This window comes from Monodon monoceros, unplaced genomic scaffold (genome assembly GCF_005190385.1).
Source record: "Monodon monoceros isolate NGI ecotype Baffin Bay Population unplaced genomic scaffold, NGI_Narwhal_1 Super_Scaffold_6, whole genome shotgun sequence".
NCBI lineage: Eukaryota > Metazoa > Chordata > Mammalia > Artiodactyla > Monodontidae > Monodon > Monodon monoceros.
In genome coordinates, this window is record NW_021703783.1 from 80,839,443 (window position 1) to 80,866,031 (window position 26,589).

The 26,589-nt window shown below is 40.0% G+C and overlaps 1 protein-coding gene across 5 annotated transcripts in view; it reads left to right on the plus strand.

Moving 5' to 3' along the window:
* Positions 1–517: 517 nt before the first annotated feature.
* MYBPC1 (myosin binding protein C, slow type) overlaps positions 518–26,589 on the plus strand; it is a 94,177-nt gene continuing 68,105 nt past the window's right edge. For 4 of the 5 annotated variants that reach the window (XM_029205231.1, XM_029205230.1, XM_029205232.1 and 1 more), the window contains exons 1-3: positions 518–680; positions 17,801–17,842; positions 20,692–20,733. In XM_029205231.1, the coding sequence (XP_029061064.1) occupies positions 656–680; positions 17,801–17,842; positions 20,692–20,733 (109 nt within the window). In that variant the 5' untranslated portion in view covers positions 518–655. The remainder of the gene's footprint in view (positions 681–17,800; positions 17,843–20,691; positions 20,734–26,589) is intronic. The other variant, XM_029205233.1, reaches the window with a different exon arrangement.

A 26,589-nucleotide genomic window follows, 5' to 3' on the forward strand; every position in this document is an offset into this window, starting at 1 on the left:
AATAGAAAACCTTGCTATTCTTGGAGGAGAAAATGAGACAAGATATTAAACATAGAAATTTGGCATGACAAATTAATGTTAATATGTTGATAAAAAGAAAAAATTTAAACCCAATAATTAAGAATAGACAAAAACAAAAAGCTAATGGGAGCATAACATTATCATCAATATAGAGATTCTTCTTTATAATGTTAGTGAAAATTAAAGTGTATATTGAATTAGCATGTTATGATTTTTAATTTGATTTAATTTTTTATTATCAGGCAAACTTTTTGCATTTCTGAGTTGACACATGTCTCTGTCAGACAGAAAGTGAAAAGCAAGAAGGAGCACAAGGCTGCAGCTGAATTTAGAAAGTTAGAGGTGTTCTCATAGCCACATGAGATGGACAGAAGATTCCTTCCAGTAGGCGAGAGAGCAGAATACAGACAACAGATGTGAGAAAGGTCCTCCTAGCTGTCAAGTTCCAGCATCCTTGTGCTGAAGAAGGGGCGGTGCCAACATGATTGATATTCACAGGGAATATAAAAGGGCCAGACTTCTACCCAACTGCTTGTCACGCTGACCTGTACCATCTCTCTACTGCTCGTGGGGTTTCTGTCAACTAGTACTGGAAGGGAGCAAACTCATTGGAGAGTAACATTTTATTGTGGCCATGCCAGAACCCACTAAGAAAGAGGGTAAGATTCAACCGTAGATCTTTTTCTTGTACTTTTTAAGAAAGCATGTTTCTTTTTGGTATTTTCAAACAAATATCCAATTTCTTAAATAGACTGTAAAATAATAGAATCACTATGATTTAAGGAAAAGATCCTTTAGAGTAAACAGACCAGAGGGAAAATAAAGGGAGAGTATAACCAACTGAAAAATATCTGATAATTATTGTTTATGAAGAATATTAACTAAAATGACAAATTATAATTCTATCATATTTTTCAAAGAATCTTTAAAGTTTAATGTAAGGGTGTTAATTGGTCATGATGAGCAGATTTCATTTTCAAGTGTATTTTCTTAGGTTCAATCACAAATTTTTCACCATGTATTTGCAGTTTTTGGGGGGCGGGAGGGGCTTGGAATGCTTTCTTAAATAGTTAATAAATTTGATCAAGGTTTCAAAAAAGAATTTGTATCAATATTTCCAGATTTGCTGTATTTTTCTCCTGGAAAGACATTAAAAATATGCAGATGCATGTATTTTTTGCTTTTATCATTTTGGAGCTTTATTAGTTATGACATTCTTACGTTCTTGCATGGAAAGAAAATCTAACGCCAGTGATATCTTTGAATATCACTGATAGATTGTGTTCTTTATGACCTTTATTGAAGATAATTTCACAATATGTAGACTTTTAAAAATAATTAAGCTGAAAATAGTCTTCGTTAGAAGAAATGTTTCCTCCAATAAACAGTTTCTCCTATACATAAAAAATCAATATCTAAAAACTACTAATTAATTACATAAATAAGCTGGAATTAGAAATTACTAAAATAACTAATGAAAAGCACAAATTAACAGCATAAGTATATTGAGTTTAATTTTAAAGGGAGACATCTTTTAAAAATATTTTCTCATTCATATTAGTCTTCATTAGTGCTTAGTAAATCTTTATTTTTCACGTCTGTAAATAAAAGCAACAAACAAACAAACGTTAGCAGGGAGCCAGGGAGCATAAAAATGGTATTTAGGTTTTTTTCATTTTTTAATTCTAAAAACTCCTTTTAACCATTATTTCAAAGAATCCTGAAAAAGATGCTAGACTTGAATCCAAAGTTGAAATACTAACCAAATTATCAAAAGTCTTTGAAATATATTTTCTTTATGTAATTAAGTAACCAGTGTTGACAGGCTGTGGTGATCAGTTTACAGGTTGGCTTTACTTTGTGGCGGAGGGCGTTGATGGATGAAGTCTTCCACCCGAAATAACCACACCAAATGCATGCATTAATATGGGAACTTAATCCTGACTCTCAGGCAGTGAGTCCAACTCCTGCTAAAGTGTCTTATTTGTCATGTAAATGATTTACATGTGTATTAAATGTCCTTTTCATTTGATCTGTCACTTGACTAGCCTCTTCAAGGCTTATTTGGGTGAAATGCATTCTATGTTTCCTGACTGAGGACAGAATATTGTTTTAATTATCCTGCATTTAGTAAATCAATTTGCATGTGTTATTTTAAAGCCCATTGGAAAATGATAAAACTGAGAAACTAATAAATAAGATGATAAGCTGTAGAGCCTATAAAGCTAATTAAATTATTTGGATTGCAGATATGATAAAGTTTTACTTTTTGTCTGACAAAATCTGATCCATTCTACTTTTAAAGACAATAAAATTTTAGAGTGACAAAGAGGAAAATATATCTTCAACTTCAGCTCCCCCCAAAAAACCACGTATATATTTTGGTTATAGATCAACATACATACCAAAGTGCCCATAATCTTTTGCTATAAAAGCACTGTTGATATTCTGTGTAGGAGTTCCCCTCACCCAGCACAGTAATTTTATACTGATTCTTTGGTTAGTTTAAATTTGGATGGTGGGGAGTGGGGACAAAAAGAAGGTTTTTTTTTTTTAAATTTAAAATCCTTGGAGGAAGTACAGGGATTTTTTTGTTTCCTTACCAGCAGAACTGATTTTTAAAAGATCTACACCTTGAAGAGTTTTCTTAGTGAAATCATTGCATTTTTATTGTTTACATCAGAAGAGTAAGGAGTATGGCAGTTCAGGAACTATTCTGGTCCTTGTACCTTCTCCTAACTGATTTCACTTTTTAGTGGAGTTGGTTTTGTTACATATGAGCATCCCTCTGAAAGACAGCCTCAAGAGTAAAACATGCCACCAAACCAATTCTTCAGAGTCATTTCAAACTATCTTCAGAAACATTCCCCCAACCAGGTTTCTCCAGCCCCTATGGGCCTTATTACATCTCTTCCTTAGCTGGGAGAACCATGCTCAGGAAGGGATTGAGCACTTGCTATAAATCTTGGTAAGACACATGAGCTGGTTTGGCCCTCCTAGGATCCAGCAGCACCTGACAACTCTTAAAAAGAGACTGAGTTTTCAGCATCTGAAGGTGCAAAAGATGTCTCTCTCAACTGCCTCCCAACCTGCAGGGGTCTAATTCTAGGAGATTCATGTTGGGTCCTGGGAGAGCTGGTCCTTCTAAGGAGAAGAGGGAAGGACAGGTGTACCTTTAGACCTCAAGGAGGATTCTAATGGAAGTAATTGGTCAACGGTCCTTACTTAGACCCTTCAAAATATTCTGGATGGCTCTGTAAGCCCTTTCTGAGAAAGAAAGCATTATTTTTAAGGAGTAACCACTTCCCATTGTCCTCCTCTGCACCTTTATCATTTGTACATCTGTTCACTGGAGAACTATAATCTTGGTACTGTCAGTTCCAAAGTTAAGGTCTGTCTTACACTTTAGATTGATGCAGAACGTGAGACCTAGTAAAATTAAATTGTTCTAATCAGATAGCAAGAGAAGATGTGGTAGGAAGTTTCAGATTTGTGGGAATCTCCCAGGATGTCTCATTTACATACCATCTATTAATTGAGCACTTACTATGAACTAGTCGCTGGGATTTCAGAGTTGTATACAACATGGTCTATGTTCTAAAAACCCTTACAGTTAATTGCCCCTGGGTCCTACTGAGTAAACGAATCAACTTTCACTAGAATTTTCTCTTTTCCTGTCAAAGAGTTATTTTATCAAACTAGAAATTAGATGAGTAATTTTATGAAATTAGAAATTTGCAATAGCCTTTCTTCTTTGTTTGAATCTCTAATAGTTTAAAAATACTATTAATATTATTTTTGCCTATAAATCATTTCTTCAGAATTTTATCTCTGTAGTATGTGATGATTAAAACCATAAGGCCTGGTTCTTTAATCTACTTAGACAATTGTTAACTATCAGATTCTATGGAACCTAGAAAAGTTCTTTTCTAAAACACCAAGTTCAGGCGTTAACATGAATTTTACTTTTTGTTATATGATATATCAGGCCTATTATATTTTATGTACTTAACTTGTAGGAAAAAGGCAAGCGTTCCTCCTTGGTGCTTGTGTGTCATTCAAAACACCTTGGGAGAGTCACTGTAACTTTCCTATCTTCCATGTAAGGTTTCTTCTTGAAAACTCAATCATATGGCAAAACATAGCTCCATTGATGAACATCATTTTAAAGGGTCATTCTGATAACTCCAGGAATCAAAGTATGGCATTGTTGTTACAGATTCTTTTGCTATATCAACATGAAATATCTATCTATTCTACCTTGGCCTATTTCAGTAGGATTAGGTGGGAACATGGGCATGGAGGATAATGTTTTCAGTCCACAGGAGTTTCTCCTTTGCTATGTCTTTCTCTTGGTCCCTAGAGATTTCATTACAGTTTAATGTTCTGCTAAGCCCCAAACCTATCTGAATGCAGAGCAGCATTCATCACCTCTTACCTATTTCCCAGCATCACTCAAGGCTTAGTCATCATCAGAAAAGGAGGCCTGATGATGGGAAACCTTCCTGTCATATTTACTCCTTGACCTTTAGTTTCCACCTGCATCTATTTCAAACACCAAAATAAATTTGTCTTTGGAGAAGTCATCTTACATATAGGCTATTACCTTTCCCTCAAATTGGGGAAAAGTACATTTGCTGGAAGTAAGCAAAAGAAAGGGAGAAGAGGGAGGAGGTATTTGATCGAGGGCAGGTATTTTCCTCCAAACTTCAAATGGTTCGTTTAGGCCACATTGAAGATTTGGATGAAGAATAAAGAAGTTGCACGAATGAATGCCAATGTTTTTCCCCCTGAAAAATCTTTGCTAGGCTGTACTGGAAAGGCACAGTGTAGGTTTGAGCTATCTGCTGTAAGGAGGAACACACTAGAGGGGCTTAATACTTGGCAAAATCATTCTTTTTCAGTAGCCTTTTTTTATGACTGTCTGGCTGCACCTGTTAGGAAGATAAATAAAGGACTGGCCAATTCTTTCCTCTGAAGCGCCCTAAATATATCGCTTAAAAAAAACTTCGAAAAGACAGGTCGTATCCTTGCTTCTCATCCAGTAAGTCTGAAGCAGTCTCCCCCAGGCCTTGCAAAGAGCAGGGGTAAGGGAGTTCCTGAAATGAACAAAGGTCAAGGTTAGGCTCTCTGGCTGGTCTGAGAGACCCAAGAGAAAGGAAAAAGAGAAAAACGTATAATCCTTTGTTCTCTCAATGCCTCACTTTATTTTGGCCCAAGATATGGCCTTGAAACATTTTATTTTAGGTTCCTCCTGGACACACAATTCAGTTTCCTTATTTATAGCAATTTCAAAGTATCCCTTAATTTGACATGAATGTTAGAGTAAACTGCCCAAGCTGAAGTTGCTTTAAAGAAGCGCTTGGACACAAAAATAAATAAATAAACCATCTTTTAAAAAGCTTGAGCGAATACGGAACAATGTTTTTGAATCTTTTTTTGTAAACCCATATATGCTTTTTTTTTTTTTTTAGAGAGAGTTGTGAGAAGAGGCTCTCACAAAAGGAAATAGTGCTGTTGTTTTTACAGCCCTAGAAAACAGTTTTGTTGTTTTTGCTTACATTTCTTATGATTGTTTGATTTAAAATTTATTTTTCAACTCTTTATGGTCAAACAGAAGAATTTTTATTGTTGTTAATAATTACTATTTTTATCTGCACTCCTCCTTAATTAGTTTATGAACCTATATTAAGAGACACAAAATACTCTTGGCAGTCCATGACTGTGGTAATTCTAGACCTCATCTCTAGACATACTTGTGTGTGTTAGATAATAAAGAACAGGATGAAAGCTCTAGCAATCAAAAATAAGCAGAAAACTATTAATTTCATGTGTGTACCTGCATAGATATGGCCATGTCTTTTCCTTTCCTTTTTCTTTTTTTTTTCCCATTTCAGTTCTTGATGGGAACAGATGTCTTTTCTGGAGTCCTTAGTTTGTTCGGAATATTGCACCCTGGGGAAGCCCAATAAATACACAGAAAGGTAGTTACTGAAATACAGTGTTTTGAGTTAGGTTAATCATGAAGTAGCTATTGCTTATTCAAGAGCACTTTTCTAAAATTTGAAAGCCTAGTGATTAAGGAAAATGAAACTGTGAAAAAGAAGAAAAGGCTTTATCACTTAATTTCCTACATGCATGCAAATTGTCTTGTAACTGGAGAGAACAGGGCATCTGTCCCCACAGCTTTTTACAGAAACAGCCCCAAAACATCAAAGTGATGATACTGTTGCACCCAGATCTCTTCTTCATGGATAGGCCCAGTTATAATTCACAAAGAGTATATTTGTTTTGGACAGCCACACAGATAGACAACAAGCCAAATTTCAGGATGTTCCCATGCAAGGGGCAGATTATTTATGCACTTTTACATGCATTTCCAGAGTAAAGTTTTAGATTCCATCAGATTGGGTCATGAAGTGGTTGATTTGGCAAAGAAAAAGACAAGGATCATTTAATCCCATGCCTATTTTTTTCTTTAAAATGAGTTCACAAGAAGTTAACCATAATCTGACTTTCATTATGACTTTCAAGTCTGAAATCCACTTTGATAAGACTTTTGCCTTTTTATGCTCCCTAGGAATCTTTTTATGGGCCAGTTTGGCACATCAGTACAATACCTAAAATTATGTTTATTAATATGTCAGATGTTAGATTTTATAATTTTGTTTTCGTTTTTTGAATTGTACTTTAGATATTTACAAGAACTTAGGGCTCAAATTTTTCTTTTTCTCCAAAATCATCCAGTTCTTCCTCTAAATCACATCAAATCTCTTTCTAAGTTCCTCAGGAATTCTTTGCTTGTAGCAGGTAATACGTTCTTCCTTCTATAGAATTTTATGTTTTGGAGCAGAATGTTCTGCTTATAACTAAGGATCACCTAATTACACAATTCTACAATTTAATTTCTCATTTTTTTTAGTTACATGTCTTTAGACTTGTTCTGCATAGAGTATGTATTTTGGGGGTTTCCTCACGTATATTGAGTAATAGTCATCATTAAACATAGTGACATAAACAAAGTATACTATTCACAGAACGTTCTAGACTGTTCAAATTCCAGCTGCACATGTATTGAGTTAGTTATACTTCATATGCCTCAGATTCTTCAGCTGTTAGATGTGAATAGTAATAGTACCTAACTCTTTTTTTAAAATAAGAATTAAATGAGATAAATCTGGTGAAAAGCTCCGAATAAATCCTAGCATGTAATTAGAGCTCAAGTCTTTTCCTTTTAATGCAGCAAACTCAGAAATCTTGTCGGGCATAAGGCGTTAAATGCCTCACATTTAATATAAAATTTGAGGGCATTTCCACCCTCTTATCAGTCACTGTAAGGTATGTAGCAACCACTGTTCACCTCCTTACCTGCTATTAATATTTATCATACAGTCCCAGACAGCTGTGGTTATTCTCATAACCATCATTGCCACCATGACGAGTATTTCATTTTTTTTAAACTTGTGGTGAAATATCTTCGCTTTCACCCATGGAGGCTCAGATCAAATTAGAGGCCTACACTTCAGAGCCTCTGTTGTGTTCCCACTGAAATGTGTTGTGTCCAGCTGGGGGTCCCCAGTTGTTAGCCAGATGGTGATAACCATTGTGGGAGCATGGCCTTTCCCACTTAGATGAAGGAGTCACCCAGCACAGTTGAACATGTAACTGTATCCTCCACCAAAGGTTATAAGGCTTGGGTGTTGGGGACATTAAGATTTTTCTTCCCACCCGGGGTGCTATTGGCAGGTGGGGGTCTTCCTCTGGCCTGAACATTTCTGAGATAACCACATAAAGAACTCTGCATGACCACATATGGATATGGTGGGTGATTGATTGAGTGGCTGTATTTACTGCTGTGGAATTTTATTTTTATGACCCCACCTGGCATCAGGCCTGTCCTTCCTCTATTTTTAAAAAGTCACCCAATGTGAGGCCTAGCAATGGCTTGGGGCAAGGCTTGTAAGGGATTTATTCTGATAAGCCTATAACCACAGAAGAGTGGTATGATTGTAGGAATGGCCCACTCAGGAGCAGACCCCCAGGAAAGGCATACAAAGGGACTAAAGGGAGAAATCGTTAACGATTCAAATCACTTTTGCAAGAATTTCCTTTTGACCTGTGCTAAATTTTTAAGCTTCAATTTGAGTAAAGCTTCTTCTACACTATTGTTCACATCTGTGTCACTCGCAACCCTCATTTGATTCTTACTTTAAAACATGGCAAGAATAATGATAAACAGACTAGTCATCAGACCTTAGCAAAAGATCTCATTTTCATCCAGCTCCATGTTAAGAGCGAGAAGCTATTTGTTGCTGTGTAATAATAACCAGATTTTAATCCTCCTGTGTGGAATGACATCTTAAGTTAAAAACATGTATAATTAGAACGATGGAAGAACAAATTGACTAGGGAAGGGAAAAAACCCTGTGGATTCAGGGAATTTCCATCAAGCTAAATAATGAGTCACTGAAAATTTACATACTTGATGCACAATTAGACTCCACTTATTCAGAACCTTAGAATATAGTCTTTGGTGATATTTGGGCACGGTAAGTAAATATGGATTAAATTGATTGAATCAAATTCTGAATAGCTGGATTCGGTGGATAGCTAATAGTTCATTTTGTTCTTGAACCTTATTATTTCAACCAATTTGGTTATCAACATGCCTAAAATGTAATATATTACTTCTTATTTTGAAAAACAAAGTACAGTGGATATAATTTAACTTTGTCATCAATTATAGATATCTGTTATCTTACCACATGATATCCCGAGAGCTCAGGTTATCTGCCTTTTTGTTAATGGGCCCACATTGATTTGTGTTTTGAATTTGTGTCCAACTTTTGACAGCTTTCCTGTTTCATCCCTTGCCAGGAGGCTGCTGTCTTCTTTACTCTTACCAGTCAGTATGTGAAGCTTCCCCCTTCTCTTCCCTCTGTTGTATGCTTTGGATCCCAGCCAGGTCAATAATCTGGCTGAGTAGGGCTGCCCTACGGAGTACTGTATTTAAGGAGGCACTAATTCTCAGCATCGTGCAAATGCAAGGTCCGCACCTGAGTGTCAGTGCCTCCTTAAGTGTTGCTCCCTGGGCACCTGGCTCACCTCACCCTAGTTCCAGTTACAGGGCTGGGGACCTGGGGTTGGGGGGGAGGGTCTTCTCTTGGGAGTAAAGCATTTGAGCTCTTAGTGTACCAAGTAGGAGGAGCTTGAGACAACTCTTTTTGCTCTTCAGAAGCCCTTATAATTTGCTGGTCAGCAGCTGTTATGTGGATAAGTGAGGTTGCTAGATAGCTGAATTCTAAATAGGGGACGTGGTACTAGACAATATTACCCTTTTGTTCCTATTATTATGCACATCGGAAAATAAGTTACTGCCCTCCAAATCAGTTTATGGCTTTTATTTTGATTGCTTCATTCGTTTTATTAAGCAAGGCCACAGATTTTTCCTAAATGACGCATATGACATGAGTTGTTTTTTTTTAAGTGTACACACACAAAATAATTTTTTAAGAAGATTTACCATAAATTCTCAATGATTCTCAAATTTTTGGTCTCAGATCCATTGGCATTCAATAATTACTGAGGAAACTAAAAAGCATTTGTTTCTGTGCATTCTATCCTTCAATATTTACTGCATTTGAAATTAAAATTGATAAACTTTTAAAACTTAAGAGTACAAAACACATGTTCTATTCGCTGTCAGAGTGTTGGTGTCATCACGCATTATATATCCTCTGGCAAACTCCATGGCCTGTTTGTGAGAGAATGTGAGTGAAAAAGGCATATAATGTCTTAGCATTATTATGAAAATAGTTTTGACCTCATGGACTCCTCAAAAAGGGCCTCAGGGGTTCTTGGGGATCCCAGACCATACTTTGAGAATCTCTGTGTATAATTCCCCCTTAAATCCCAAGGTGTAAGCTACCCTCCAGACCTGTAGGCTATAATGAATAGAACAAAATAAGTATATAACTGTGAAAACATTAAATTACACATTAATTTATGTCCGAGAATCTTTACCTCTGATGCATAAACAATATGGCCAGTGTAAATGCGCTGCCATTTGTGTTTGCTAATTTTTTTGGTGAAACTTATGATTCATATAATCAAAACTTCTGTAACTGTTATGAATGTCCCCATGCAGACAATATTTTACATTAAAGCAGTTTCCATCGTGCTGTTATCTAGGCATATGAGAGAGAGGCTGTGACATGTACACAGTGCCAGACCTCACTGTCAACAGGGGATACACCTGACAGTGTTTATTGCATATTTAATCTAAAAGGGAAGATAACTTGCTATATTACCAAAAGTAACAAAACAAGCGTTGGCCAGATAAAACCTTATTCACCATGATTTCACAATACATAAAGCATTCACATGTTTTATTTCAAACCAAGAACTTGAGAATAAGAAATAATAATTAGTAATAACATATAATTTTCTCCTGTACCCCAGATTACCAAAGGATAGTTATAGTATTTGTTTTATCCCAAAAAAAGTGACAAAAGAAAGCCACACACACACATACACACAAAGACGTATAATCCTACCACTCAATCATAACAACTGTTATTATGTTCTTATCTTTTCTGTGCCTATATAGCATATTCATACGATGTAATTATGCTCTCCATGCTATTTAATGGCTAAACTGAATTGCACATGAGGGCCCATAAAATAATTTTAAGTCAAACAACGTATTATTTGAGCAAGTGAGCCCATGGGAAGGAGAGAACTGGGTTAATCATATCATTTCAGTGTACAGACACAGAGGGAGAGGCAGGTTAATGCCTCCTAAAATTAAAACTCTTTTTCCCTTTGGGACTTCCCTGGTGGTGCAGTGGTTAAGAATCCACCTGCCAATGCAGGGAACACAGCTTCCAGCCCTGGTCCAGGAAGATCCCACATGCCGCGGAGCATCTAAGCCCGTGTGCCACAACTACTGAGCCTGTGCTCTAGAGCCCATGAGCCACAACTACTGAGCCCACGTGCCACAACTATTGAAGCCCGCGCGCCTAGAGCCCGTGCTCCACAACAAGAGAAGCCACCGCAACGAGAAGCCCGCGCACTGCAAGGAAGAGTAGCTCCCACTCGCTGCAACTAGAGGAAGCCCGCATGCAGCAACGAAGACCCAATGCAGCCAAAAATTAATTAATTAATTTAAAAAAATTGTTAATTATAAAAAACAATAAAATAAAAAAATTAAAATTTTCTCCTTTAATTTACTGATCATGGAACACTTGATTATGGAAAATAGAAATGGACTGCATTGGAGGGAGCCAACCATTTATGGAGTGACCGGGTTCCTGGTCTTTCAGCAAAGCACGAAGTCCACTTATGGGCTGTCTATTTAATAGCGGCCACCAGTGCCCGTCAGTTAGAATGCCCTGGCACTCACTGTGCAGGCCTGCCATTGGTGGCATACCTGTGCTTTTTACAGTAGGTGGTCATAGGAAAAATCCACCATAAATAGATCAAGCCCTTTGAAAGCATGTCAGCATTGCAGAGGGAAAGAAAGTCTATATCTGCGACTTAGGAAGGATCAAAGCACGGCCGCCCTTGCTGAAGTAGGAAGGAGTTAGCTTTAGTTGCTGATTCAGAATCTGGTTAATTTTTATGTTGTCCATGAAACTGTTTCCTTGGGCTTAATTTTTCAAAGTATGCTGGTTTCTTTTTTTTATTATTATCATCCATAAAAAATTTAAAAACAACAACTTATATAACCCTGCTTCTCGAGTCCATCCTGTTGGTCTGTTTTCCAACAGTGACAATGGGTGAGGACGGATGAGGGGGGCAAGAAGCTAACTTAATTCACCTGGCAGAAAAGTCCCATGGAATTTGCCCTTTGGTTATTTTTTTGTTGTTTCTTTTTTTTTTTTCGGTACGCGGGCCTCTCACTGTTGTGGCCTCTCCCGTTGCGGAGCACAGGCTCCGGACACGCAGACTCAGCGGCCATGGCTCACAGGCCCAGCCGCTCCGCGGCATGTGGGATCTTCCTGGACCAGGGCACGAACCCGTGTCCCCTGCATCGGCAGGCGGACTCTCAACCACTGCGCCACCAGGGAAGCCCAGCCCTTTGGTTTTTGAATAAGCAGGAGTATAGCAGGACCCCACCTCAATAGATACCTGTTAGCTCAGAATCTCAAGCTTTAGAGAGCTTCCCAAGGCCTTGTGCTTCCTGACACTTACAACATGGCGAAACTAGGTGACAGTGGAGTTGGCATGGTTGGCTAAGGGTTTTTGCTAAGACATCAAGCCCATATTTTGAAAAAGGAGAATGCTTAGAAAGGCAAGTGGTGTTTTGAGGGCCAAAACTCTAGTCCTAATTGCTCTCCCCAAATAGAAGGCGTGCTGACAATAAGAAGAAATCTAAATGATGGGATTGGGTGAGTGCCTGGGAGCGGTCAGCCAGCAGGAGGGTCACGAATGGGAGACATAGTATTCCCTGTGGGGAAGGCAGACGAAAAAAGCTGCCCTCGGAGTGCCAGGGGACGGTTCTTGATTTCTTGGCAGCGGGCAGAAGGGGCTTTCGTGCGGGTAGGAATGGCCTGCCAGTCAACTATATTTACAGAGCACCTGCTGTGCAGAATTTGAAAAGGAGGAGGAGACAGGCCTTGTCCTCAAGAAGCTTGTGATCAAAGAGAGAAGAGAAGTTCCCAAGTACTGTGAACGGTGTTATATTTGGAATGGGAGAGGATTTGATGACATGGAAGGCTCAGTCTGAGCATTCTTATTCAAAGTGTGGGTCGTGGACCCCCAGCATCAGCATCACCAGGGAGCCTGTTAAAAATGCAGAATCTGGAAGCCCGCCGCAGACCCCCAGAGTCGGAACCTGCACTGGACCAAATCCCTAGATGATTCGTCTCCCCATAGCAGTTTCAGAAGCACAAGAGGGGCTGTGGAGGTGCTGAGTCTCAAATGTTTTGAGAGAGAAAACCACCTGGCTTGGTAACTAAACTGATAGAAAAAGGCAGTTAATTTACCTGAGATTCTTTTTTTTTTTAATATTTATTTATTTGGCCGCACCGGGTCTTAGTTGTGGCATGCAGGATCTTTGGTGTCGCGTGTGGACTCTTAGTTGCGGCATGTGAGATCCAGCTCCCTGACCAGGGATGGAACCCCAGCCCTCTTCCTTGGGAGCCTGGAACCTTAGCCACTGGACCACCAGGGAAGTCCCTACCTGTGAGATTCTTAAACACAAGCATGTCATCTTAGCCAACTTTATAAACCCCACCCTTGTTGAATTCATAACGAGGCTCGATGAATTCTGGTTGCACGGGTGCTTCTTCTACAGTCCCTATTCAGTGGGGCACACTGGAAGTTGTTGTGAATGAATTCTTGTTATAGAGGCAGCTCATGGACTTGGGGAACATGCAGATGTTTCTTAGAGGCGTGGGCAAAGCTGGGCATGACAGAGCCTGTCAGAGACAGACACGAGTGAGAGACATGCGTGAACAGTTATTTTAAGGCCAAAGTGGGGTATAGCTCAAGGCCCTGAGACTTACCCACAGTGCTTCATTTTCAGTCTAAGTCATGTGCTGCTTGGCCTTCACCACACCTGGTCCCCCGTGTCTCTCCAGATTTAGAACAGCTGGAATTCTTTGGCTCAACTGCCTTGAAGTCTATTGAGAGTTCATCTTCTTATCCTTTCTGTCCCACCAGGACTGATTGATTGATCAATGTATTTATATTGCACAAACTCTAGAATGCATGTAGAACTCATCAAAATAATAATTATTACCATTTTACAGTAGGAGAGTGAGGGGCCTCCCTCCTCTGTTCATTTCCCAGATGCTTCCTCAGCCCCGAGCCCAATTCCAAACATGTTCTAACATGATGCAGCCCAGAGACCTAGAAATAAGGCAAATCCCGGCAGGTAGCGTGTGAGGAAGGACTTGAGTGTCATTCTCCCAGGTTATGTCACGGTAAAATCATGATCATAATGATGAGAACCATGAAAAGAGAGAGAAAGCACATATGATGTTTACCACATTCCCTGCCCCTGCAGGAACTCCTTCATTCCTGCCAACAAACCTTGAGATAGGCTTTGCTGTTATTTCTATTACATAGATGAGGAAATTGAGGCATATTCCACTCCCCATTCCATAGGGCAACATCCAAATGAGACTCAGTGGCCATGACAATCAGACCGATCGATTCAGCAGGGAAAAATGCAGGAAAATCTCTGAAAAGCCCGTCAGCCCACTTCTGCCTCCACAAGCGTGAGCAGCTGAGAAGGGAAATGCAGCCCCAACCTGCAGAGGCCAGGTGCTGACTCTAGCCGACCTGGTTCCACCCTTCATGGGCGGTGGGACTCCGCAGGGCCTCAGTTCCCATCTGCAAAGTGGGGACAGTGATAGTACTGACTGCATAGCATCGTAAGGATTTTAAGAACTAATATACACTAGGTCGTGCATGCCGTGGGTGCCCATACATGCTGGTTATTTATTTATTCCTTCACTGGCTGTCAAATAATGGCGATTCTATGATTTTAAGAAGGAAAAGTTGTGGCTCTGCCTCTTCACCAGGCAGGCAGGCAGGCATTTGCCTACTTGTATTTGTCGCAGCTCTCCTAAAAATGTAGCAGCATTAATACCCTATCATGTTTCTGTAGTTGTGACTATCTGATACAGTTGGCTGTTAATGATGGATGTTCTGTGGATTTGTTGGAAGTGGAACTAAGCCCTTTAAATTCTCATTTTGGTCTGATTTGTTACATAGAACACTAGGGCTATAGACACCATGGAAATGAAGAATTCACATTCAGGGCACTTTACAGTTTCAGTGTCCAGCAAGGTTCTCTTTTATTCATTTGATTAGAATTCACCCTTGGCCTTTTTTTCCAAAACAGGATTTTAAGCAACCTCAGCTTCCCTTACAAAATGAGCCTTTGTTTCCAAAGATGCTGGGGAAGAATAGCCAATTTGATAGCTCACACACAGACACCAAAGAAACCCTTCGTAATTCTTTTCTATCAATTCATTTCCCATTTAATATGGTTTCAGCAGTTAGAGGAAGTACCAGGGGGACAGGAAAGGAATGAAAGATCTGTGTTTTTGTTTAGTTGGGAGGGACAAGAAATACAAATATATGGAGACAACTGGAAAATACTTTTAAAATAATTAGGAAATAAATAGTGTATCAGGAGGTGGCCCAGAATGCCTCCAGGATAAAGGACGGGAACAGAATGGAACAATCAGCTCTGAGAGTCTTAAGAGAAATGTCAAGAAGACAGACCAAGATTGCCAAAGACTAATAATGGTAACAGTTATTGCTGTAAATTATAGAGCTCTATCCTACATGCCAGGAACTGTGCTATGCATTTTACATAGGATTAGCACCCTAAGAGGTCGTTTATCTTGTTATCCTTATTTCACAGATGAGGACACCAAGATTGACAGAGATCAAGGAGTGGTTCCCAATTACACAACTCGTAAGGCGTAGTGTCAGGATTTGAACCTAGATCTGTCTGACACAATCACATGTAGAGGAAAAAACAGAAAGTCTGTTGGGGAGAAGATCACCACTCTTCTCAGTGGCAGGAAGGTCAGAAGGTGAACAGAGAAACCAACGCTAGAACAGGAGCCACTGGGGTCACTAAGAAGAGGGAGAGGCAGGAGGTGCCTGTCAACAATGGCTTTGACCCTTAACCTGGAGAGTGTGGACCTAACCTAGTAGGTAACAGGGACCCTCTTGGGTAGAATAACAGGATGAAACACAGTGGTGGCATAAGTACACCTGCAGCTGTGGGAAAAGAGACTGGAAGGCAGAGAAACTTGTCTTAAAGGGAACCAGGAAGATGTCCATGGACATTGGATGACAATGGCCAAGTCCAAAAGATAGAGTGTCAAAGAAATAGGCTCCTTGCTCTCGGTATTCTGATACCTGTGTGTAGCCCCAGCTCACCCAAAGCCAAGAGGTCAATATGAGATTTCCATTGCTGCACTCAAATCTCTGAAAATAAAATGCTTTGACAGAGGGTTTCGTCTCCTGGTTGACACTGGCAGGAAAGATCCTTTCATGACGTGGCAAAGAAACGAAAGTGTTTCTGGTGTGCCATCTCCGGGACACTTGTGCTATCACCGTATCTTCAAACCACATCACACTGACCACATTATCTTCTGCCTGTCTGTTAGGTGATACGTCTTTTCTCCTTTGGTTAGATTCCCCCCCCCCCGCATTAGTAAATTGTAAATACTTGTTTATGATCATCTGAGTGAAAATACGGTGATCATGTATTTTTAAACAATAAATTGGAATTTGTACCCAGCACAAAAAATTAGTGATGAAAGAAGACATTGCTGTTTCCTGGCAGCCCTGCATCACTCCTCCCCTGATCGCTACTGCAGTGCAGGCTACTCCTTCTGTCTCCTCCCAGCCTGCCTAGACTAAAGCGGGGCACTTGGCCTGCGCAGTGATCACTCTCAGACCAAACTACTTGTTGTGAGGTATTGTCCTCTTTGCTTGGAAAGAGCCACTTGTGGAAAAAATGTGGAAAATCCTAGATCTGGACAAAGATAAAACTCCTGGGATCCCACAGTGTGTCTATACTACAAAAACTTTTCTTTGATATTTACTTATCAAACAAAATATTTTTAAAAAGATCACCTTCAGGGCTTCCCTGGTGGCGCAGTGGTTGAGAGTCCGCCTGCCAATGCAGGGGACACGGGTTCGTGCCCCGGTCCGGGAGGATCCCACATGCCGCGGAGCGGCTGGGCCCGTGAGCCATGGCCGCTGAGCCTGCGCGTCCGGAGCCTGTGCTCCGCAACGGGAGAGGCCACAACGGTGAGAGGCCCGCGTACCACACACACAAAAAAAAGATCACCTTGAATAACTGCCTCTTCCTGCCCTGGAGTAGTAGCAGCTGGCTCACATACCCATCACTAAGTCCCTGTTCTGGGCATCCATGGGGATTCAGCAGGGGAAATTCTATGCCCATTGGTCATAGGATATGCCTTTAGCTACTTGGACATAGTATATTCTTTAAAAGAAGTTTCTTTGACAGACTTTACCACCAGACTGCTCTATAATCCTGGATATCCAAAGCCTAGGATAAAAACCTCAAAACCAGAGCTCTGAAACCTTTGCATAAGTGTAGGCGAAAATCTGCTCCAGGCATACAAACTTCCAGAAATGACTGTGACTGTGAAGGGGGTTGATTCTGTTTCACAGAACAGCATAGTGGTTCTGAACAGTGATTTGCCTTTGTAATAAAAGGAAACGCTGCAAAGCCAGAGGACTTTGGTCTCATCGTCATTTAGAAAGTATGTCTCATGAGGGCAGGATGGTGTCAGAGATGCTGCACTGTCCTTGCACTCTGGGGAAAGTGGGGTCTCATTTACAGAGCACCTTAGGCTCTAAGGGACGTGCTTGGTACTCACTGTGTCTCATTTCGTCCTCACAGCAGCCCTATGCATGTGAGATAGATGTTGTGTCCATTTTTCCAGAGAAGGGAAACAGGCTCAATGCCATTAAATGCCCTGCCTGCTGCCAGAGGGGATAACTAAGTGGAAAGACGTCTGCACGCCCATTTTACCTGTGCTCTGTCCGTCACTAAACTCTGCCCCTCCTGGAAGTCCACATATCTTCAAACCACATTTAGATCCTCACCTCACACCATACACCAAAAGGCAGTGTGTCTTGAGTTGATGCTTTTCTTCTCGTCAGTCCAGAGAAGATGGCTGCCTGGAGATGAACAGAGCCTGGGGCTGTGGAAAATATCTTTTCTCAGGATAAATGAGACTAACACTTCCATTACTCTTTACATTTCCAGAAACTGAAGTGCTGGCCCCAGCACCAGCTCCACCCCGGGAAGGTGAGTAAAAACATGGCCTTATATGTTTGGGCCGCAAATACAGAACATCCATCCCAGCATGAGTTGGCCTCCATTGAGGCTGTGAACTTTAACCCAACTCCCATGGAGAAGTTGGATGACCACAGTTCTTATAGGTTTGTAATAATAACCATACCTTGTGTTTATATAACTTCCTTATGTTAATCTGACTTGGATGGCACGTCATATACTTATAAGACCTTTGAAGTTATGCCAAAGTTGTTATTACGCCCATGCTTTAGCATTGTGGAGGCTGAGTCTCCAAGGGGCTGAAGGATTCACGGTGATTTTTCACACATAACTAAAGGCAAACAAAGCCCACATCTTTCTTGTGAGAGTGGGGTGATCCTACCTCAGTCCTGGAAGATGAGCGGCCCTTTCCTTACTTGAACTATGTCACCATCAAGCACCTCCAGAAACTCCTAGGGGAGTTTCCAGGAAGGTTTGGTGGCCTCCAAGGCTGAACATCAGCGACAACTTCTCCAGTCCTTGTACCCTGTTGTCCAGCAGGGGGCAACAGAAAAGCAAGCAATAAAGAGTTCCAGTGAACTCCTTGGCAGGTAGAGGTAGTGCCCAGCAACACGACAGGTAAAGCCTGCTTTTATATCCACCAACACCTAAGGAAGAGAACAGGATTAGAAGAATGGCAAGCCCAGGACTTCCCTGGTGGTGCAGTGGTTAAGAATCTGCCTGCCAATGCAGGGGACATGGGTTTGAGCCCTGGTCCAGGAAGATCCCACATGCCGCGGAGCAACTAAGCCCGTGCGCCACAACTACTGAGCCCGCATGCCACAACTACTGAGCCCGCGTGCCACAAATACTGAAGCCCACGTGCTCTAGGGTCCATGTGCCGCAACTACTGAGCCCGTGTGATGCACCTACTGAAGCCTGCATGCCTAGAGCCTGTGCTCCACAACAAGAGAAGCCACCGCAATGAGAAGCCCATGCACCGCAACGAAGAGCAGCCCCTGCTCGCCGCAACTAGAGAAAGCCTGCATGCAGCAATGAAGACCCAATGCAGCCAGAAATTTAAAAAAAGAACGGCAAGCCCAAGTGGAATCTCCAGAATCATTTGTCTGCTCAGCCCCCCGGATGGGGGCAACCAAAATTACATGCATTTTCCCACGAAGGCACCAAAGTGCCCTCTCTCTCGTCACTCTTCCTCCTAAACAAGATGAGAAACTGGCATCCATTCAAGTATTATTCACAGGATATTTACCATGTGTACACCTCTACTCTAACCCTTCAGAAGGATACAGAGCTACCTATCAGATACTTATTGATAGCTAGATGCAAACGTACTCTACCAGATGTAGTCGAGGAATTCTAAGTAGGAAATATTTCCCTGTATTCAGTTTGCTTACAGCCAAGTAGGAAATGAAATACAGCCCAGAGAACAATTAAGTAAGATACAAACACAATATTGAAACATGAGACACCACGGTAAGAACCTCACAAGGCGGTATGTGACTTAATGCAGGTTAGTTGAATTGACAATGTGGTGTGAAGCCAAGGGCTAGGAGGTCACCATAGACCAGTCCAGCCTGGGTGAAAGCAGGAATTGAATAAGGCTTCAGTTGCTGGTATTTCTGCATGGAAATTCATAAGAGGATATGACGCTTTTCTGCTTTAGAGATTATTTTCGGGAGGGCAGTTTGAGAAATCTAACTGCTCAGAGGAATCCCCTCCGTCCAGCTGAGAATACTAGATTCACACACTCAAAATCCTTCCATAGTAAAGAAGAGTACTGCTGTGTGTTAAAATAAATGAAACAGGCCCAGTGCCATGTTCGTTCAAACAGGGACAAGTTCCAGTTTAGTTTTCTTTCAAACCCATGTAAGATGTGTGACATTCTTCTTAGGAACTTCTTTGGTGTGTTTTCTCCTTGCACATACAGATTTATTTTTTGCCAGCACTGAGGTCACTGAGACCCTGCAGGCCATTACTGACATAACCTTTCCCTTCTGCTCTTCAGATCAGCAGCTGTCATTGGGCCACTATAAAGTTTCCCTTGTTACGCCACGTTTCATATTCATTATACAATACTGACCTCCTGTTCCTAAAACAAGTCTTCTTCCAAAGTCTGCTAAAATTATCCATATTAGTTCATTAAGATTCAGATGTTAGGGTTTCCCTGGTGGCGCAGCGGTTAAGAATCTGCCTGCCAATGCAGGGCACACGGGTTCGAGCCCCGGTCCGGGAAGATCCCACATGCTGCGGAGCAACTAAGCCCGTGCGCCACAACTGCTGAGCCTGCGCTCTAGAGGTAGTGAGCCACAACTACTGAAGCCCGTGCACCTAGAGCCCACGCACCGCAACAAGAGAAGCCACCGCAATGAGAAGCCTGCGCACCCAAAGAAAAGTAGCCCCCGCTCACCGCAACTAGAGAAAAGCCCATGTGCAGCAATGAAGACCCAACGCAGCCAAAAATAAATAAATAAATAAATGAAAAAAAAAGAATGAGTTAAAAAAAAGAAGTCCCTTGTTGGCATCTAAAATGAAGTGATCTATATTTTATACTATTTCCATACCAGCATGTTATAATATGTTCCCAACATAGCTAAGCTATTTTAACAAAATCTGTTACGTGTTTCCATGTATACTTTTCCCCAAAATGATCAGATTTGTTAACTACTTTTATTAAGTTTAACGTGACTCTATAATTCCCCAATTTGTAATTCACGTGTAGCATAATAAAGGAGCATATAGCATCATTTGTGCTCTGTTCTGTTATTAATTTCCTCTCTCCCCACCTCCACCCTGTTGCTCATCACACAATAAAATGCTTTCTTTAAGATACTTTTAAAAATGTGTTTGTACTTTCCACACAGAACCAAATAAAGAGAAGCAGGCCGGAACTTCACCAGCAAAAGGTGAGTTGGAGGGAGGGAAAGTGAGGCTGAATTCACCAAAGTTAGAAGCAGAAAGAGCTCAGTAATGATTGCCATGGAGGCCCCATAGAATTCCTCTGCATTATCTTCAGTCAGTGTGTATTAGAGTTCTTCCTGTGCATCTTATCTGCATAACCCAATCAGCATAATGACGAATGGTGCTTTGATCAGTTTTCATTACGTTTTTAAAAGAAAAACAACAGTGATAAAAATATCACAAGCAGTTGTTGAGATGCCAGCAAATTTATTTGTAGTTTCCAAGTTCCCGTGTGCACGTGAAGGAGAAGATGTGTCTGGTCTTCTTGGGATTACACCAATTTGGAAAATTATCTTAATTACCCAGATTTTTTTAAATTTAATGTTTTCATGTCACTGTGTAAATGGTTCCAGGTTTCACTAGTAATTTTGAAAACTAGTATCTCATTTTGTAACATTTGTGTTCATGGAGATTTATATAATGATTTATATAGAGGGACAATATAATTTAAGGAAACATCACGTTATTCCTTATTGAATTGGAAACATTTGGTTCTGTCCTATTATTCTATTTTCACTTTATATGGAGGTAGTCCAGTTTTAGAAAATGAATAACCTTTATCATATACTTTTTCATGGATCCATGAAATACTAATTCCTTTGTCTTCCCATGGAGGAAGTCATTGTCACTACTGACCATTTGTCTTAAGTAAAGGAGCAGTAGTCTTCTATAGAAGAAAGTTTTCACAGAGGTAGACCTGACAGTTTTGCTTTGTATGTTTGTATCATCATTTAAAAAATTTATTTTTTATTTGTGCACTGAGTAACATAGTTTAGATTCTGGAATAACCCATTATTTCTTGACTACAATAAGACCTTTCTCTTTTTTTCTGGACACCACTCAAAAGCGTTAAGTATCTCTTTGTTCTTACTATGTCATATTTCATTAACTAATTCCTATATTTTTGTCTTCTATATATTAGTAAAATACTTTTTTTTTTCAGTACATTGGACCACTTTTCCTCAGCTAACTTGAATTTACAGCTCTCATAAAGGAACACATAGTGTTAGTATACTTACTCTGTCCTTGACCTTCAGTGGCTCCGTGAATAGTAACATGAATGCTAATCCTGGCCACATGGGCCACAGTCTGAAGGTTATTTGCATATGGAATGCAAACAGTGCAAACTCCTAGAACTCCTTCCATGAGATGGGTTCAAGGAGGTTTGGACATCCTGGCTGAAGTTGTTACAACATTCTTCTTTACAAGGCTGATGGCATACACCTCTGTTTCCAAATTTGGAAAGGCGCTTGGACCAGGCTGTAAGGCTCAACCAAACAGAGCGGATGATGTAATCCCAGAAGGCAAACTGTCAAAAGTTTAAACAAAGCCTGCGCCTGACCCTTAATCTGAAAATCATATTATATTTGTATGCTTAAATGCGAAAATGGCTTTCTGTAAGTTAAAATCAACCAACCAACCAGTCTACCAATCAACAAAAACCCTTTTCCTTACACAGAACACGACATGATGAAAGAGCAAGGTCAGATGACCAAGAAAGTCATCCTGAAATTAGTAGCATTTTTTTCCTGACATTTGCAGAAGTGAAACAAGGTCATGGCCACATGCAGTCATGTGCCCAGGTACATAAACTGCCACGTATGTATTTGCTCTACATGCCTAGAAAGCAAATCAATTTAGGATAGAAAGTGACATCCCTAAATAAAGAAGGTAGGTGGTGGAAGTTATTTCTAAATATACAATCCCCTTCAACCATTACTTACTTTCCTCAAGGACAGGGAAGTTTCAAAGAAAATACCCAAGTGAAAAGTAGACACAGTAATCATTGCTATTATGAATAGCCCTGGTTGAGAAAGAATTCTTGCATCAGCATAAACAAGATTGACAGGTGCAACAGAGCTGCCCTCCAGCTTACACTAGAATCCCTGTCCTCCACCCTCCCCCAACCCTCAGTCTATCTAATTGTGGTTTTTTTTTGAAAGAAAATTTATGTATTAAAGGAAAAAAGAAGAAGAAAGAAAGAAAAAAGAAATTTACAGAACCATTCAAGTCAAGTGTCACTCCTTTGTGCATCTTTCCCCTGACCATCCTAACGCACTTTCACTTCCCTTTCTTCCTCCTGCTTTTTCTTGGACTGATTGCTTCTGTCATGAAATCACCCTTTCCTTCACTTAATCCCATATTAATGTTTCACACCTTTTCCTAACATGTTATAAGCTTTGTGATGGTCAGGCACTGTGTCTTAACACTCTTTGGGCTCCTTATTTCATTTCTTCCAGCAGCTGGCAGAGAGCTGCATATGGTGATCTCCTAATAAATACCTGTAGAATGAATGATCAATTGAATTTCCATGCTGGCTTAGCTGCTCATCATACAGACAATGGTAATCTAGATAGATTTTCATTTCCATTTGCTGGGCAGGAGGGTGAACATCCCATGCATACTCTTAGTCAATAAGGTTTGGAATGGGATGCCAGTGCTGTGTATTGTAAGATCAGCTCACTTAATGCTATTGAAAATGGTCACGGCTGGATAGAACATTTCCAGCACTTTAGTTAGTGCCCTATCGAATTAGTTGACATATATTTAATTAATAGCTCCAAGACTCTCACTTTTAAGAACATCATTCATAGCCATGCAGCCTTAATATCTTTCCCAGATTGAATCATTCTGTGACAGGCTGGAAATGTTCTGAAAATTTTTTTGTAGCCACAGAATGTTGTTTGGTTCTGATATCTATCTTACAAGTAGTGTTTGTGGTTAGATTTGCCAACTTTTCACAATTACTGAGAGTTTCTGGTAAACAGTTGATTTCTCAGGAAGGGGTTTATTATTTGTTTATTTGCTCGTTTGCCTCTGGTCTTGTCCATCCAGGTATCCTGTTCTCTAATACTGCCCACTTTGTCTTGGAGTTGAAATGACAGAGATGACAATAAAGAAATGGGTTTAACCAAACAGCAACATGAGAATTTAGATATGCAAATCCCTTTCAGAGCGATCATACTGAGAGATAATGTCCTTGAAAAAATAATGCTGCTGTGGCTTAGAATTCTTCCAGAATAATCACAGGTAGCAATTCAATGGAAAGCTAAGTATAGAGAATTTTCTATACCCTCAATGGAGCCACAGGTCTGCCTTCTATTCTAATGTTCATTTATTCATCTCAAGTATTCACTGAGTGTTGGCTAAATGCCAGGGGCAGGTCTGGGTGCTGGGTCCTGCCCTCCTAGAGCCAACTTTAGGGAACTTTAGAGTGGAGAGCAACCATCAGCAGTGCATTTCAGCTTTGGAAGCAGACAATTGTCATGGAGGGCCATGGGTGGAGAATAATGTGGGTGCTCAAGTGGGATCATACCTTTTTTTTTGATCAACCAACACCATATGTGTGAACATAGGATAATGAGACTGAGTCTCTTCTATGCCTTAACAATTAGCCCTGTGGGATGTTTCAAAACTGGTCCTAGTAGTGGTTCCATGTGTACTAGCGGCATTAGAATCAGAGAATACTTTGAAGATCAGTGCTCATTTTAATGCCTAAATTCTGATACATAAATTTTGATTTTATTTTTTACTTATTTTTAAAGATGACTTTTTTTTAATTAATTAATTTTTTTATTTTTGGTCGCGTTGTGTCTTTGTTGCTGCGTGTGGGCTTTCTCTAGTTGCGGCAAGCGGGGGCTTCTCTTGTTGTGGAGCACCGGCTCTAGGCGTGCAGGCTCAGTATTTGTGGCTTGGCGGGCTCTAGAGCGCAGGCTCTGTAGTTGTGGTGTGCGGGCTTAGTTGCTCCATGGCATGTGGATCTTCCGGGACCAGGGCTCGAACCCGTGTCCCCTGCACTGGCAGGTGGATTCTTCACCACTGTGCCACCAGGGAAGTCCCAATTTTTGATTTTTAATTTTGTAATTTATCAGTTTATAGTCGGTATATTTTTGGGTAAGCCCAATTGGGATAGTTACTGCCTCTTTTTATTTTCCTTCCAGAAAAATTACTGCCCTTAGTAATTGTTGCAATGGAAGTAAAAACTTACTTTCTTTTCCCAGGCATCATCACTAACATTGCCACAAACTATCATGAATGAACCCTGTGTGTATTAACGATCTCATAATTTGAGATGAACATTCTTTTGTCATGAATGTGGTTGTCAGATGAGGAAGTGAATCAGCAGAATTTCCAGCGAACTTCTCCTACATGCTATGATTTTTTTTAATTAAAAGAATGATTAAGGTTTTTCTTCATTTAGGTCCCTTTACATCTGCAATATCTTTATCTTGGTGCTTCTTACTAGCATGCTAAAATATTTTTGTGCCATTTTACCTTTGGGTATCAGACGATCAACCATCTACTAAAATGTCTCTGCTTTACCTGTGTATTCCAACTACATGATTTCTTTGTAATGAACTTTGTTAAAAATTAATGTCACTGTACTTCACGATTTTAAAACACAACATTGATTTAATAGATTTGGGGGAGAAAAAAACTCATTAAATAAACGTATTTATGGTAAGATGAATCCTGATTTCAGAAGCACCAAAGCATGGAGACATGTGTCTTCTCATTCAGAAAATATGATAAATTAATCAAATGCCTCACAGCATGTTGAATTAATGTTAGCTGTTTTTGTTATTGCCTTCTATATGTGGTTGTTTTTGTTGCTGTTATTATTTTGGTAACATATGCCAATATTTACTACAACTGATTGCTTGAGGAATTCATAAATTTGTCTACATCAAACAAGGTATTGTATCAGTATTTAACTGAGGTTTGTTTACAGTACATTTTAATTTTATATGCTTTTATTCTAAAATCTCAACAATTGTCCCAAGTATGTATACTTTAAAAATTGATTTAAAAAGGCGATTTAAGTCAGCCATAGGTAGAAGTTATTTTATGCCCAAGAGAGCTTGGAGATTTATAGGAATGTATACGTTCCACTGTCTCTGGCGTTCTCTCCCTCACATTCCAGATTTCCTTCTGTGGACCCCCCGAAAAATTCCAGGCTTGTAATATGAGACCAAGTTCTTTCCCTACTTTCCAGGTGTTCTTCATTGGGAACTTCTGTGTTGAAAGAATCATTTTTATGGTTTTATAAATGCTATTTTCCCATGACTTAAAGATACATTTTGGTAAATTTCCCTTCTACATAGCTAGGGAAGATAGGTCTGTCGCTTTCGGTCCGTGGTGTCATGTAGGCCGTATTCTAAAGAGCCAAAAATAGATGTTTAAGTTTTCATCATCACTATAGTCACTTTTAAATAGAAAACAAGAAAATATGACATATATTTTATTTTTTGTTTGAAAATGTTCTTTGTATGATGCCATGCCTTTCATATATGTGATGTTGGATCAGGCATAACCCAGAAGATTTGGATATTCAGTTTCCCTCCTAGCAGTAGAACCTTTCTATGGTAAATAAGAACAATTAAACCTCTCATTCTTAACCAACTCAACCAAATTCAACCAGGCAACTTTTCAAGTATTTGGGGTCAGAATCCCAACATCTTAGCTATATTTCCCAATCTAAGGGGATGGCAGGACCAAAACTACTTTTATTTATGTATTTATTTAAATATCAACATTTTGTTTTATTTCTATTTATTTTTAAAATTTGTATTTATTTATTTATTTTGGGCGTACTGTGCGGCTTGCAGGATCTCAGTTCCCGGACCAGGGATTGAACCCAGGCCACTGCAGTGAAAGCCCAGAATCCTAACCACTAGACCACCAGGAAACTTCCCAAAACTACATTTAAAAGAAGGGAAACAATAAATGTTGCCCCTCGTCAACTGTATTTTTCTAGCACTTCAGTAAATTTGAAAATGCATGTACAATGACTCAAATAT